The sequence below is a fragment of the Thalassophryne amazonica genome, chromosome 15 (genome assembly GCF_902500255.1).
Source record: "Thalassophryne amazonica chromosome 15, fThaAma1.1, whole genome shotgun sequence".
NCBI lineage: Eukaryota > Metazoa > Chordata > Actinopteri > Batrachoidiformes > Batrachoididae > Thalassophryne > Thalassophryne amazonica.
This window is the reverse complement of record NC_047117.1, coordinates 85,272,026-85,287,579: the sequence shown is the minus strand read 5'-3', so window position 1 is coordinate 85,287,579 and position 15,554 is coordinate 85,272,026. Positions and strand designations below refer to the sequence as shown.

The following is a 15,554-nucleotide window of genomic DNA, read 5'->3' as shown; positions in this document are numbered from 1 at the left end:
GGTCCCAGTGAGCGCAGTGGCCTCCATCATCTGTAAATGAAAGAAGTTCGGAGACAGCAGGACTCTCCCAAGAGCTGGCCACCCGCCTAAACTGAGTATTAGAGGGAGAAGGGCCTTAGTCAGGGAGGTGACCAAGAACCCGATGGTCGCTCTGTAAGAGCTCCAGCATTCCTCTGTGGAGAGAGGTTGAAACTTCCAGAAGGACAACCATCTCTTCAGCAATCCACCGATCAGGCCTGTATGGTAGAGTGGCCAGAGGGAACCCACTCCTTAGTAAAAGGCACATGGCAGCCCACCTGGAGTTTGACAAAAGGCACCTGAAGGACTCTCACACCATGAGAAACAAAATTCTCTGGTTTGATGGGACAAAGACTGAACTTCTTTGGTGTGAATGCCAGGCATCGTTTGTAGGAAACCAGGCACCATCCCTACAGTGAAGCATGGTGGTGGAAGCATCATGCTGTGGGGATGTTTTTTGGCAGCAGGAACTAGGAAACTAGTCAGGATCGAAGGAAAGATGAATGCAGCAATGTACAGAGACATCCTGGATGAAAACCTGCTCCAGAGCGCTCTTGACCTTAGACTGGGGTGACAGTTCATCTTTTAGCAATACAAGGACCCTAAGCACACAGCCAAGATATTAAAGGAGTGGCTTCAGGACAACTGTGAATGTCCTTGAGTGGTCCAGCCAGAGACCAGACCTAAATCTGATTGAACATCTCTGGAGAAATCTGAAAATGGCTGTGTAGTGACACTCCCCATCCAACCTGATGGAGCTTGAGAGGTGCTGCAAAGAGGAATGGACAAAACTGCCCAAAGATAGGTGCACCGAGCTTGTGACATCATATTCAAGAAGACTTGAGGCTGTAATTGCTGCCAAAAATGCATCAACAAAGTATTGAGCAAAGGGTGTGAATACTTACGTATAGGTGATTTCTTAGTTTTTTTATTTGCAATAAATTTGCAAAAATTTCTAAAACCCTTTAAAAAAGAATTCACTGCATTTTGGAATAGGTCTGTAACAGAATAAAATGTGGAAAAGTGAAGTGCTGTGAATACTTCCTGGATGCACCGTAGGCCAACTGGTGGCTCTAAGCTGACTGTAGGTATATGACTGTGCATGCATGAATGTGTCTGTCCGTCTATATGTGGCCCTGCTGTAGACTGGCATCCTGTCTGGCCATGACCCTTGTTTAGTGTAAGCAGGTTGAGAAACTGACTCCGAGTGTGAAAATAATTGCGTCCGTTGGAAAGGAGCAGTGACGTGTGCTGGTTTGTGCCAGCTGTAAGGTTGGACAGTCAGCATTCTGAGTGTTCTTGGTTGTATTTACGCACCTCTTCAGCAGCTTTCTGCCAATTCAGCTTGGACAAAAATATGATTAAAAAGACTGTCTGTAGAGTCACTGAAACAGTCAGTCCAGTCCACAGACCTTATCCAGAGAGAGAGAAGAGAGTTCTGGTTATGGTGTTCTCTGATGTTTGCTGAAACATACCAGAGAAGACGACAACACCTGTGCTCACCTACAATACCCATATGAGCTGCAAACATCAGTGGCACTCCAACGGGGAGGCCGATGACGTAGTATCCCACCAGGTTACACGCAGCACCAATCAGCTGTTTCCCGACTCCTCTGACAACACCTCCAGCCACTCCCTGTGGACATCAAACAGATCAAATCACATTCGGTCTCCATCAGCATTACATCTGGGACATCGTGCTGATGATCAGAAAACTGGCTTTAAAATTGTTTCTCACCCCAACGGTGTCACCGATATGCATGAAGCCATAAATAAACATCACCTCACCAACCCTCTGGACAATGTCTCTAAAAAACATGGAGTCACACTGATCACCAACATATATTCAGACAAGGACAGCGACAAGAGAGGATTTGTTTTTTTAGTTCAGCTGCATCAACTCTCAAATGTTCTGTTTATTTTATTTTAACCTTTATGTAACCAGGTTAGTTTCACTGAGATAATCTCTTTTGCAAGGGAGACCTGGGCAATTATAAAGTTTCCAATTCACCTAACCTGCATGTCTTTAAATGTGGGAGGAAACCGGAGTACCCGGAGGAAACCCACAAGCAAACTCCACACAGAAAGGCCACAGGTGGGAGTTGAACCCATGACCTTCTTGTTATGAGGCAACAGTGTACTCTAAGAAATAAAATGTAGAAAGTTAAGGTAAGTGCAAAAACAATATTGGGATTTAAGTAATAATGTTTCATTTGATTTAATTAATTTCAACTACAATATTGTTTTGCACTTAATTGACAGTGCTATGTGGAAAATGTTACCTTAACTTTATCAATTAAATTCAACGTTTTATGCCTAAGAGTGTATGTTTCATTTCTTAGAGTGAACCACGAAGCCACGTGTTGCCCATTGTTGTGTGTGCCGCCGAAGAGGAGGTACTGCCGGTTCACCACCAGAGGGCGCCCTGCCTGTTGGCGGGTTTCAGGCACTAGAGGGCGCAGTGGCCTGGTGGGATCACGAGGTGCACCGGAGCTGTCAGCTGTCACTCATCATCATCACACCACCCATAAAAGCCTGGGAGAGACACCATAACTCTGCCGAGTTAGCTGCTTACCTTTCAGGTAAACCTACTCAGCCGTTTTGTGCCGTACGCACATTCATTGTACTGAAGTCTTTGCAATTGTGACTTATACTTGCAGCTTGTAGCCGAGTTTGTGGAAGTTGGAGGAGTTGGCGTCTCCACCCCTCACTTCTGACTTACTGAGTATAACCATTGACACTGCACGTTCTCCAGTTTTCCTCTGCACTCTGGGAGTATCTGGATTATTTCCTCCAGGAGGATTTCTGTGAGTTACTGACTGTTTGCTGGGTGTGCACACACCCACCTTAACCTGTGTTTGTTCCTGCCAGCAGTACCGGGTCTGACAGCTGGAGTGGTGACCACCTGGGGATTCAGGACTTGGCGGCTCTGGTGTGTTGTCCACGGGGCACTGTTTTGTAATTGACTGTCTAAAGCATATTTGGGTTTTTGTGCACATTTGCAGAATAAATTATTTATTCGGAAATCCTATTGGCCGTTCATTTACGTCCCCTGGCGTGATGATGTAATGATGACATGTGACCGAAAGCACCAAACCTAAAGAGGAAGAACTCCACCCACCTCGTGAGGGAAGTAGGTATTGATCCTGTTATCGATATGGTAATTACAATCATTTTAAAAATATATAATATTAGTAAAATAATTATAATTGATAGAGAATAATTACAATCTTGAACCCCACCTGGAGGATATTAGTCATCAGTCAGGAGAAATGCTGATCTCAGATTTTCAGCAGATCTTCAGTGTCTATGCAGCTGTACTCCTTGTTGTTGCAGAGTCTGGTGTCATGACGTCATGTCTGATGTCATGGTGCATGAAAATTCAGTAAGGTATATCTTATATATTATATTCCATTTCTAAGGTGGAACTATACTAGTATACTAAGGTATATCTAAATATCTAAAAAGGAAGAGTAAAATGGAAGAGTAGAAAAGAGTAGAGTCGAGCCACTTAGGTGTCTGGTCTTGAGAACCAGGGATGGTAGGTTGAAAAGCTTTTTTATCCCGTGGGAACTCTCCCTACCCACCCAAACAATTCAAGAAAATGACTTTAGACATATTTTGCAACACTAATCTGTCATAAAAACATGGCGGAACTGATCAGAGGAATTCATAATCTCGCAGTGACACGTGCCACCCTGTAGTTATGCGACTTAATATCCTACAAGCCAGTACAGGTGTTCCCGAGCTATGACTTGTGAGCACAGATATCTGACCAGCTGCACGTCGCAGGGGGACACGCTCACCTGTGTCTGAGGACCTCGGCAGGTCACAGAAAAAAAAGGCTCACTCTCTGTTGCTTTGTTCTGTGATTTTAATTTATTGTATGTATTATTATGTGTTTGTCCTGCGTCTGTCTGATGTCTGTGATTTTAATTTGACACCTTGTGTGCACAGTCATGTCCTGCTGACAGTCTGCGGTCAGCTGACAGGTGCCGTATTTCCACAGCAAAGCATATGAGTAAAACGATCACACAAGAATGAGTTCTTGCCTTCACCCTTATGTGTTTTATTTAATTTCCACTCTTTCTGTCTGTCATGTAAACTGCAATATACGTGGTGGAAGTGACATCAGCCGGCCGGGCCGGCTTCACACCGTGCGGCATGCTCAGACGCTGGCTGGTCCTCATGAGGGCGTGTGCATGTGCATGGTGTGGTGTCCAGCAGAGCTGCAGGACACAGCAGTCAGCTGGTCCAGCAGTGCACTGCGCTGGACAGTGACAAGCCATTTGTGTGTGTGTGTGTGTGTGTGTGTGGGGGTTGGCACAGTTACACCTATGTGTTTTGCTAGGTGATGCCACACTCGTGTAGCAATTAGACAGTTTTCACAGACAGGTTGAATATGATCACCTGCTCTCTACTATCATACCAGGTGTGCAAATAGCCTCACCTTTTCTAAGTGTACAGTGAGCGGTGTTAGATGTTCATGTACGACACCTGGAATTTGGACGACACCTGAGGAGAGGGGGATTAAATGAGCATGTGCAGGGCATTTGCTGTCTTTCGGCCACTTATGTGCATGAATGGTTGTGGCGACAGGTTTACGAGGTGTTTGAGGGGGCTCCGATTTTTCACAAATGGCATGCAATTCTTCCTTCGTGTGATAGTCGGCTTCAATCCCGAGCAGCTGGGAAAGCAGGCCGACTGGGTGACTGTGAGGAGGAAGCGTAGTTCTAAACAGAAGCCCCGTGTACACCGCCAACCCGTTCACATTTCTAACCGTTTTTCCCCACTCGGCAACACACCCGTCGAGGATCAAACTCTGGTTATTGGTGACTCTGTTTTGAGAAATGTGAAGTTAGTGACACCAGCAACCATAGTCAATTGTCTTCCAGGGGCCAGAGCAGGCGACATTGAAGGAAATTTGAAACTGCTGGCTAAGGCTAAGCGTAAATTTGGTAAGATTGTAATTCACGTCGGCAGTAATGACACCTGGCTACGCCAATCGGAGGTCACTAAAATTAACATTGAATCGGTGTGTAACTTTACAAAAACAATGTCGGACTCTGTAGTTTTCTCTGGGCCCCTCCCCAATCGAACTGGGAGTGACATGTTTAGCCGCATGTTCTCCTTGAATTGCTGGCTGTCTTGAGAGGTGTCCAAAAAATGAGGTGGGCTTCATAGATAATTGGCAAAGCTTCTGGGGAAAACCTGGTCTTGTTAGGAGAGACGGCATCCATCCCACTTTGGATGGAGCAGCTCTCATTTCTAGAAATCTGGCCAATTTTCTTAAATCCTCCCAACCGTGACTATCCAGGGTTGGGACTAGGAAGCAGAGTTGTAGTCTTACACACCTCTCTGCAGCTTCTCTCCCCCTGCCATCCCCTCATTACCCCATCCCCGTAGAGACGGTGCCTGCTCCCAGACCACCAACAACCAGCAAAAATCTATTTAAGCATAAAAATTCAAAAAGAAAAAATAATATAGCACCTTCAACTGCACCAGAGACTAAAACAGTTAAATGTGGTCTATTAAACATTAGGGATCTCTCTTCTAAGTCCCTGTTAGTAAATGATATAATAATTAATCAACATATTGATTTATTCTGCCTTACAGAAACCTGGTTACAGCAGGATGAATATGTTAGTTTAAATGAGTCAACACCCCCGAGTCACACTAACTGCCAGAACGCTCGTAGCACGGGCCGAGGCGGAGGATTAGCAGCAATCTTCCATTCCAGCTTATTAATTAATCCAAAACCCAGACAGAGCTTTAATTCATTTGAAAGCTTGACTCTTAGTCTTGTCCATCCAAATTGGAAGTCCCAAAAACCAGTTTTATTTGTTATTATCTATCGTCCACCTGGTCGTTACTGTGAGTTTCTCTGTGAATTTTCAGACCTTTTGTCTGACTTAGTGCTTAGCTCAGATAAGATAATTATAGTGGGCGATTTTAACATCCACACAGATGCTGAGAATGACAGCCTCAACACTGCATTTAATCTATTATTAGACTCAACTGGCTTCACTCAAAATGTAAATGAGTCCACCCACCACTTTAATCATATCTTAGATCTTGTTCTGACTTATGGTATGGAAATTGAAGACATAACAGTATTCCCTGAAAACTCCCTTCTGTCTGATCATTTCTTAATAACATTTACATTTACTCTGATGGACTACCCAGCAGTGGGGAATAAGTTTCATTACACTAGAAGTCTTTCAGAAAGCGCTATAACTAGGTTTAAGGATATGATTCCTTCTTCATGTTCTCCAATGCCATATACCAACACAGTGCAGAGTAGCTACCTAAACTCTGTGAGTGAGATAGAGTATCTCGTCAATAGTTTTACATCCTCATTGAAGACAACTTTGGATGCTGTAGCTCGTCTGAAAAAGAGAGCCTTAAATCAGAAGTGCCTGACTCCGTGGTATAACTCACAAACTCGCAGCTTAAAGCAGATAACCCGTAAGTTGGAGAGGAAATGGCGTCTCACTAATTTAGAAGATCTTCACTTAGCCTGGAAAAAGAGTCTGTTGCTCTATAAAAAAGCCCTCTGTAAAGCTAGGACATCTTACTACTCATCACTAATTGAACAAAATAAGAACAACCCCAGGTTTCTTTTCAGCACTGTAGCCAGGCTGACAAAGAGTCAGAGCTCTATTGAGCCGAGTATTCCTTTAACTTTAACTAGTAATGACTTCATGACTTTCTTTGCTAATAAAATTTTAACTATTAGAGAAAAAATTACTCATAACCATCCCAAAGACATATCGTTATCTTTGGCTGCTTTCAGTGATGCCGGCATTTGGTTAGACTCTTTCTCTCCGATTGTTCTGTCTGAGTTATTTTCATTAGTTACTTCCTCCAAACCATCAACATGTCTATTAGACCCCATTCCTACCAGGCTGCTCAAGGAAGCCCTACCATTAATTAATGCTTCGATCTTAAATATGATCAATCTATCTTTATTAGTTGGGTATGTACCACAGGCTTTTAAGGTGGCAGTAATTAAACCATTACTTAAAAAGCCATCACTTGACCCAGCTATCTTAGCTAATTATAGGCCAATCTCCAACCTTCCTTTTCTCTCAAAAATTCTTGAAAGGGTAGTTGTAAAACAGCTAACTGATCATCTGCAGAGGAATGGTCTATTTGAAGAGTTTCAGTCAGGTTTTAGAATTCATCATAGTACAGAAACAGCATTAGTGAAGGTTACAAATGATCTTCTTATGTCCTCAGACAGTGGACTCATCTCTGTGCTCGTCCAGTTAGACCTCAGTGCTGCTTTTGATGCTGTTGACCATAAAATTACAGAGATTAGAGCATGCCATAGGTATTAAAGGCACTGCACTGCGGTGGTTTGAATCATATTTATCTAATAGATTACAATTTGTTCATGTAAATGGGGAATCTTCTTCACAGACTAAGGTTAATTATGGAGTTCCACAAGGTTCTGTGCTAGGACCAATTTTATTCACTTTATACATGCTTCCCTTAGGCAGTATTATTCGAAAGCATTGCTTAAATTTTCATTGTTACGCAGATGATACCCAGCTTTATCTATCCATGAAGCCAGAGGACACACACCAATTAGCTAAACTGCAGGATTGTCTAACAGACATAAAGACATGGATGACCTCTAATTTCCTGCTTTTAAACTCAGATAAAACTGAAGTTATTGTACTTGGCCCCACAAATCTTAGAAACATGGTGTCTAACCAGATCCTTACTCTGGATGGCATTACCCTGACCTCTAGTAATACTGTGAGAAATCTTGGAGTCATTTTTGATCAGGATATGTCATTCAATGCGCATATTAAGCAAATATGTAGGACTGTTTTTTTGCATTTGCGCAATATCTCTAAAATTAGAAAGGTCTTGTCTCACAGTGATGCTGAAAAACTAATTCATGCATTTATTTCTTCTAGGCTGGACTATTGTAATTCATTATTATCAGGTTGTCCTAAAAGTTCCCTGAAAAGCCTTCAGTTAATTCAAAATGCTGCAGCTAGAGTACTGACAGGGACTAGAAGAAGAGAGCATATCTCACCCATATTGGCCTCTCTTCATTGGCTTCCTGTTAATTCTAGAATAGAATTTAAAATTCTTCTTCTTACTTATAAGGTTTTGAATAATCAGGTCCCATCTTATCTTATGGACCTCATAGTACCATATCACCCCAATAGAGCACTTCGCTCTCAGACTGCAGGCTTACTTGTAGTTCCTAGGGTTTGTAAGAGTAGAATGGGAGGCAGAGCCTTCAGCTTTCAGGCTCCTCTCCTCTGGAACCAGCTCCCAATTCAGATCAGGGAGACAGACACCCTCTCTACTTTTAAGATTAGGCTTAAAACTTTCCTTTTTGCTAAAGCTTATAGTTAGGGCTGGATCAGGTGACCCTGAACCATCCCTTAGTTATGCTGCTATAGACTTAGACTGCTGGGGGGTTCCCATGATGCACTGAGTGTTTCTTTCTCTTTTTGCTCTGTATGCACCACTCTGCATTTAATCATTAGTGATCGATCTCTGCTCCCCTCCACAGCATGTCTTTTTCCTGGTTCTCTCCCTCAGCCCCAACCAGTCCCAGCGGAGGACTGCCCCTCCCTGAGCCTGGTTCTGCTGGAGGTTTCTTCCTGTTAAAAGGGAGTTTTTCCTTCCCACTGTAGCCAAGTGCTTGCTCACAGGGGGTCGTTTTGACCGTTGGGGTTTTTCTGTAATTATTGTATGGCCTTGCCTTACAATATAAAGCGCCTTGGGGCAACTGTTTGTTGTGATTTGGCGCTATATAAATAAAATTGATTTGATTTGATTTGATTCAATCGTGTTATGTGTGAAGGGGCCCTAAAATTGGATTCATGGTTTTATAAAATTGGGAAGATTTTACTGGTGAAAAATCCTAATATTTGCCATAACCCTTCAGATGTGTGAGCATGGACTGGTGCCACATATCATAGCACATAGCATAAGCATACTACGCATACTGTCACTGTATGTTAAGGGTGTTTTTTGTTTGATTTCATGCCCCCGTGTACTTGGCTCAAATTAGAAAGACCTGCCTCTGTGTGTGTGTGTGTGTGTGCGTGCGTGCGTGTGTGTGTGTGTGATATAAAACAAATAAGCCACTCCTATGAATGCATTGGCTTACATATACAGACGATGGAGACTGTGGAAGACAGTTTGGCCTGCTCTATGTTTCCTGCACCAAGTGCATTTCCAACACGTACACTGGCAGCAGCAGAGAACCCCAATGGAATCTGTGGGAAAAAAATTGCATATGTAACATTATTTGTGCTCATCTTTGATGTATAAATATATATTAGCTGAGCAACCCTGGTCCACCACAACAGATCCAAAATTCAGTGAAGTCTTCCATGCCAAAATATCTATCTGTTGAATTCTTATTTATCAGTTTTTTGTTATTCCTGAGTCTGTGTGCCAAATAAATTCAGTCAATTCATTCATTCATTCTATCTGTGGTGCAAATTTGGTGAGAATCTATGAAGTAGTTTTGAAGTAATTGTTCAAATCCTACACAAAGTGAAATATTGATCCAGAATCCAGATCTAGATCACCTCCACAGTTTTAGTGGAGTCCTCCATGCCCTAATATCTATCTGTGGTGCAAATTTGGTGAGAATCCGTGAAGTAATTTTGACATAATCCTTCAAAGTGTATATAAAGTGAAATTTTGATCCAGAATCCGGATTTGAATCCAGATCACCTCCAAAATTTATGGGAGTCTTCTATGACCTAATATCTATCTGTGGTGAAAATTTCTCTGGATGGAGCTACACCTCAAACAGAGAGAGAGAGAGAGAGAGAGAGAGAGAGAAAACAGAACTAGGCATCAGAGAGACAACAAATACAGTATAATTTTTCAGCATGAAGCAACAAGAAAATCAAAAGAAATACAAAGGTGATCGCCGGCCACTAGCCCTAAGCTTCACAAAAAGACCCAGAATTTAGATAAAGTTGAGGCCATGGCACGCTCTGGTTCCTGATTAAATGAATTTAAGAGTAAAAAGCATAGTACCATACTATGCCAGTATGCTAGCCATATGAAAGGGAACAGTTTTATAGGCTAGTAGCAGAATGTTAATATCTGATCTCACAGGGACAGGAAGCTAGTGAAGAGATGCCAAAATGGGTGTAATATGCTTAAATGTTCTGCTTCATGTCTAAAGTTTGGTCCAGCATTTTGAACCAATTGGAGACCTCTAATGCTGGACTGAGGTAAACCAGAAAATAGAACATTGCGGTAGTCCAGTCTAGAAAAGACAAACGCATGAATCAGGGTCTCAGCATCAGCCATAGACAGGATAGGATGAATCTTAACTATATTTTGCAGGTGAAAGAAAGCAGTCCTCATAATATCTCTAATGTGGAGGTCAAAGGACAACGTAGGATTAGAAATTACACCAAGGTTCGTCACTTTGCCAGTGCAATGTATGACACACGAGCCTAGGCTAAGCATTAGCTGGTCAAATTGATTCCAATGTTTCACTGGACCAAGAACCATCATTTCAGTCTTATCGGAGTTTAAAAGTAGGAAGTTGCTAGACATCCAGCTTCTCACTGATGCAAGGCAATTTTCTAAGGATTTTATGTGGATGAGATCAGCAGTTATCAGCATATATAACTGAGTATCATCAGCATAGCAGTGAAAGGTAATCCCAAAATGCTGCAATATGTGCCCAAGGGATGCTATATAAAGGGAGAAAATTAGGGGGCCTAAGATAGACCCCTGTGGAACCTCAAATTTCATGTCACTAAGGTTAGAGGTAGTGCTGTTGGACAAAACACAGTGAGAATGACTGGTTAGGTATGACATCAACCACGCAAGGGCACTCCCAGTAATCCCAAAATGATTCTCCAGCCTTTCGAGTAGAATATGATGATCCACGGTATCAAACTCAGCACTGAGATCCAACAGCAGCAGAACCATAGTGGTGTCAGAATCCTTTGCAAGCAGAAGATCATTCACCATTTTTATGGAATGATATTTTCTAAAAGCAGACTGCAGTGGCTCAAAGAGATTATTCTCAGCAAGGTGGTCCACGAGCTGCCGTGAAACCACATTTTCCAGAATTTTAGAGCATAATGATAGATTTGAAATTGGCCTGTAGTTTTTCAATACACTTGGGGCAAGATTAGATTTTGTAAGTAAAGGTTTAATGACTGCAGATTTGAAACACTTAGGAACAGATCCAGAATTTAATGAGAGATTAATAATTTCCAGCACAGATGGCCCAAGAGTCGGACACAGATCCTTAAACACTTTTGTTGGTATAGGATCAGATAAGCAGGTTGTGCTTTAAGTAGACATTACGAGTTTCGTCAGCACGCTGACTGAGATACTATGAAATTCTGCAAATCTAAGTAATACCTCAGTGATGGCACCCACCTCAATAGCAGGGTGTAGTGGCTGATGTAATCCTTCAAAGTAGTTTTGACATAATCCTTCAAAACCTATGTGAAGCGAATCTTGATCCAGAATCCAGATCTGGATCTGGATCACCTCCAAAATTCAGTGGAGTTTTTCTTGCCCTAATATCTATCTGTTGTGCAAATTTGGTGAGACTCCATTTAGTAGTTTTGTCGTAATCTTTCAAAGCGTATATAAAGTGAAATCTTGATCCAGAATCGGGATTCGGATCACCTCCAAAATTCAGGGGAGTCTTCCCTGGCATAATATACTCAACAAAAATATATACGCAACACTTTTGGTTTTGCTCCCATTTTGTATGAGATGAACTCAAAGATCTAAAACTTTTTCCACATACACAATATCACCATTTCCCTCAAATATTGTTCACAAACCAGTCTAAATCCATGACAGTGAGCACTTCTCCATTGCTGAGATAATCCATCCCACCTCACAGGTGTGCCATATCAAAATACTGATTAGACACCATGATTAGTGCACAGGTGTGCCTTAGACTGCCCACAATAAAAAGCCACTCTGAAAGGTGCAGTTTTATCACACAGCACAATGCCACAGATGTCGCAAGATTTGAGGGAGCGTGCAATTGGCATGCTGACAGCAGGAATGTCAACCAGAGCTGTTGCTCGTGTATTGAATGTTCATGTCTCTACCATAAGCCGTGTCCAAAGGCGTTTCAGAGAATTTGGAAGTACATCCAACCAGCCTCACAACCGCAGACCACGTGTAACCACACCAGCCCAGGACCTCCACATCCAGCATGTTCACCTCCAAGATCGTCTGAGACCAGCCACTCGGACAGCTGCTGAAACAATCGGTTTGCATAACCAAAGAATTTCTGCACAAACTGTCAGAAACCGTCTCAGGGAAACTCATCTGCATGCTCGTCATCCTCATCGGGGTCTCGACCTGACTCCAGTTCGTCGTCGTAACTGACTTGAGTGGGCAAATGCTCACATTCGCTGGTGTCTGGCACGTTGGAGAGGTGTTCTCTTCAATTCTATGCGAAGGAGATGTGTTGCACTGCATGAGGCAAATGGTGGTCACACCAGATACTGACTGGTCCCCCCCCCCCCCCCAATAAAACAAAACTGCACCTTTCAGAGTGGCCTTTTATTGTGGACAGTCTAAGGCACACCTGTGCACTAATCATGGTGTCTAATCAGCATCTTGGTATGGCACACCTGTGAGGTGGGATGGATTATCTCAGCAAAGGAGAAGTGCTCACTATCACAGATTTAGACTGGTTTGTGAACAATATTTGAGGGAAATGGTGATATTGTGTATGTGGAATAAGTTTTAGGTCTTTGAGTTCATCTCATACAAAATGGGAGCAAAACCAAAAGTGTTGCGTTTATATTTTTGTTGAGTGTAAGTATTGGTGTTGAAAATTTGGTGAGAATCCGTGAAGTAGTTTTGACGTAATCCTTTAAAGCCTATATAAGGTTGACTATGCCCCCAGTCACCATGCCAAGTTTGGTGTTGATTGCTTTTTACTGTGGTAGTTCACCCCAAACACAAACTGTGCCACATACATGCAGTGTGTGTGTGTGTGTGTATGTATGTGTGTATTCTAATATCAAAATGGCCTCTGTGTGCATGTGTGCGGCTTTGAACACGCTGAAACTGCGACAAATTACTATTTGCTGTTTAGTATGCTTATGTATTTTGAAGTTACATATATGAGCTATCAACGCTGAAGAATATTTACATTCTGAACTCACACTGCAAAACAGCAGGGGGGCTGTTGTATATATATATATATATATATAGTGAGTGCACATGTGTGCGTGATTTTATTTCGAAAGTTCAATTTAAATACATAAAATAATTGCAAATACCTTAAAACACACGGATGACGAAAGAAAGTGAAAACACTTATTTCCATTCTGGTCCATTAAAACCAAATTGGGCAGCTGATGTTCCTTTTCGGGTGGGAGTTTTGCCTACTCTGCTGTGGGAGGGCTGGGGTCTGGTGCCTGGGCAGGGGGGTGCATGCCTCTCCCCGGGGCACGGTGCATGTGTGGCCTTCCATACCCCTGCCTTTCCCTCTGAGTATGTGGGGCCTGCCTGTCTCCCTCCTGCTCCTTGGTTGCCCCTGTCACTCTTGGGCCTCATCTCATGCCTTCTCTGGTCGGGGGACTGCCCTGCGGGGTGGCTCATCCTTCTCTGGCTTCTTTGCGCCCTGTATCCCCTGTTAGTTTGTTCTCCCCCTTCTGGTGCTCCTCCGGGACTGCCCACTGCCCCCCTGTCTCGTGGTTGACCTCGCACCTCCCTTGGGTCTGGGGGTGGGTCGTGGGGTTGTGTGGGGCCGGGGTGAGCAGCCCGCTCCCTTCCGTTGGCTGCTTGGGATTGGCCACATGTATCATACCATTTTAATGCACTTCATCAGCTTAGTACTTGCACGCACATTATATTGGGTTTTAAGTAGCACATTATAGGGTTCATTTAGGTGCGGGGTCAGGTGTTGGTGATGGGTTTGTGTGGCAGACTGTGGCGCAGCAGTGCACTGCAGCCTCCCATGGCAGCCACCATTTGCCCTGCCATTTTAATGCATACACTTTATTTCTACACATTTAGTAAACACATTCACAAATTTAGAGTTGGGGTCACTAGGCGGTGGTGGATTTGCAGGTCAGGCTGTGGTGCAGCAGTGTGCCTCGGCCTCCCACAGCAGTCTGCCACCTGCCATTCCTGCCCTGCTTTTAATGCAACGCTTTATTCTTGCTCACTTATGGGGTTGCACACACCAAGGGAGATTAATTATAACAAGGGTGGGTCTGTTATGTAGGGTCAGTGTAGCATGTGGGGTCAGCCCCAGATGGCTGAGGATGTCTGGCACATTGGTGTAGGGTGTGGGCCATCTGTCCTGTTCTGCTGTGGTCTTGGGGCCCTACTCTGGGGCTTGTGGGACCCAGTGTGCTGCGGCCTGTTGGGGAGGTGGGTGTTGTGGTGGGGCGCATGTGATGACACTGGGGGGTGCTTGAGGGAGGGGGCTGTGGTCTCTGCCGGGGTGGGGGGGGGGGGGTATTCTTCTCTCACTTGGGTTGTCTCTTGATCCTGGCTTTGATATTTGGTGTGGGGTCGGGGGGGAGGCTGAGGGCCTGGGGTGGGGTCATGGGGAGTCCTGCTGGCTGTGTTGGGGGAGTCTTGTGTGTTTCCCACTAACTAGACAACAGACTGTTGCTGTCACTGCTTGTTCATCTGTGGTCGTTTGTCCTGATATGTTATATTGTTGGGATTCCATCTCTTTGGTGTCTCACTTTTCTTCACAGTTATTACTGTCACCACTTGTCTTTTGTTATTATCTGTCTTCTTGTTGTTTTGGTGGTCACTTCTTTCTGATAGAAGTTATCTGTTAGCTTTAAATAAAATGTTGTAGGCTGATCAGGAAGGGCAAGTGAAGGTCACACACACACACCACATTCACTCAAGGGCAATTCTACGGTAACGTCATTACAATCTGAGCTAATCTGTCATGGTTAGATGCCATATGTCCAGATTTTGCTGCTGTTGTAATTCTGTTACCATAGAATTGCCCTCATGCACTACAGGTATGTGTATATATGTATATAAACGGTTCTGCCAGCATTTACCATTACTATATATGCAGACAGGGTAAATAAATAAATAAATAAATAAATAATAATAATAACAATAATAATAATAATAATAATAATAATAATAATAATAATTGTGTGTATATGATAACAAGAACCTAAACAATTGTATGTACATCAAGCCAGTAAATTAACATTAAAAATTAACAGGGAATAAAAGGGTTGAGTTCTCCTTCAAAAAAACTGTTGATGTTCTAAAAACATTCTGGACTCACATGCCATTACAAGTCATTATAGAAATTTTACACAACTTATTACCACCATTGTAAATGTCAGATAGCTGTTTTATAAACACTACCCAATCTCAAGCCCATGGATCCCCATGGCCAACACGCTAGTGTGTGTGTGTGTGTGTGTGTGTGTGTGTGTGTGTGTGTGTGTTGTCAGTGTATCGGGACTGTTTTAATCAAATTGACATTAAATGAATCAAATCACTTGATATATTTATCACTCCAATAGTTATTTCCAATATTT

General features: G+C 43.1%; 1 protein-coding gene across 1 annotated transcript in view; it reads right to left on the bottom strand.

Annotated features, from left to right (window-relative positions):
- Nucleotides 1-15,554, bottom strand: part of LOC117526663 (multidrug and toxin extrusion protein 1-like) — a 49,242-nt gene that overhangs the window by 8,081 nt on the left and 25,607 nt on the right. Inside the window, exons 8-12 of the mRNA XM_034188716.1 lie at nucleotides 9,164-9,272; nucleotides 4,175-4,247; nucleotides 1,757-1,826; nucleotides 1,522-1,654; nucleotides 1,336-1,430 (exon numbers count right to left, since the gene is read on the bottom strand). Of these exons, the coding sequence (XP_034044607.1) occupies nucleotides 1,336-1,430; nucleotides 1,522-1,654; nucleotides 1,757-1,826; nucleotides 4,175-4,247; nucleotides 9,164-9,272 (480 nt within the window). The remainder of the gene's footprint in view (nucleotides 1-1,335; nucleotides 1,431-1,521; nucleotides 1,655-1,756; nucleotides 1,827-4,174; nucleotides 4,248-9,163; nucleotides 9,273-15,554) is intronic.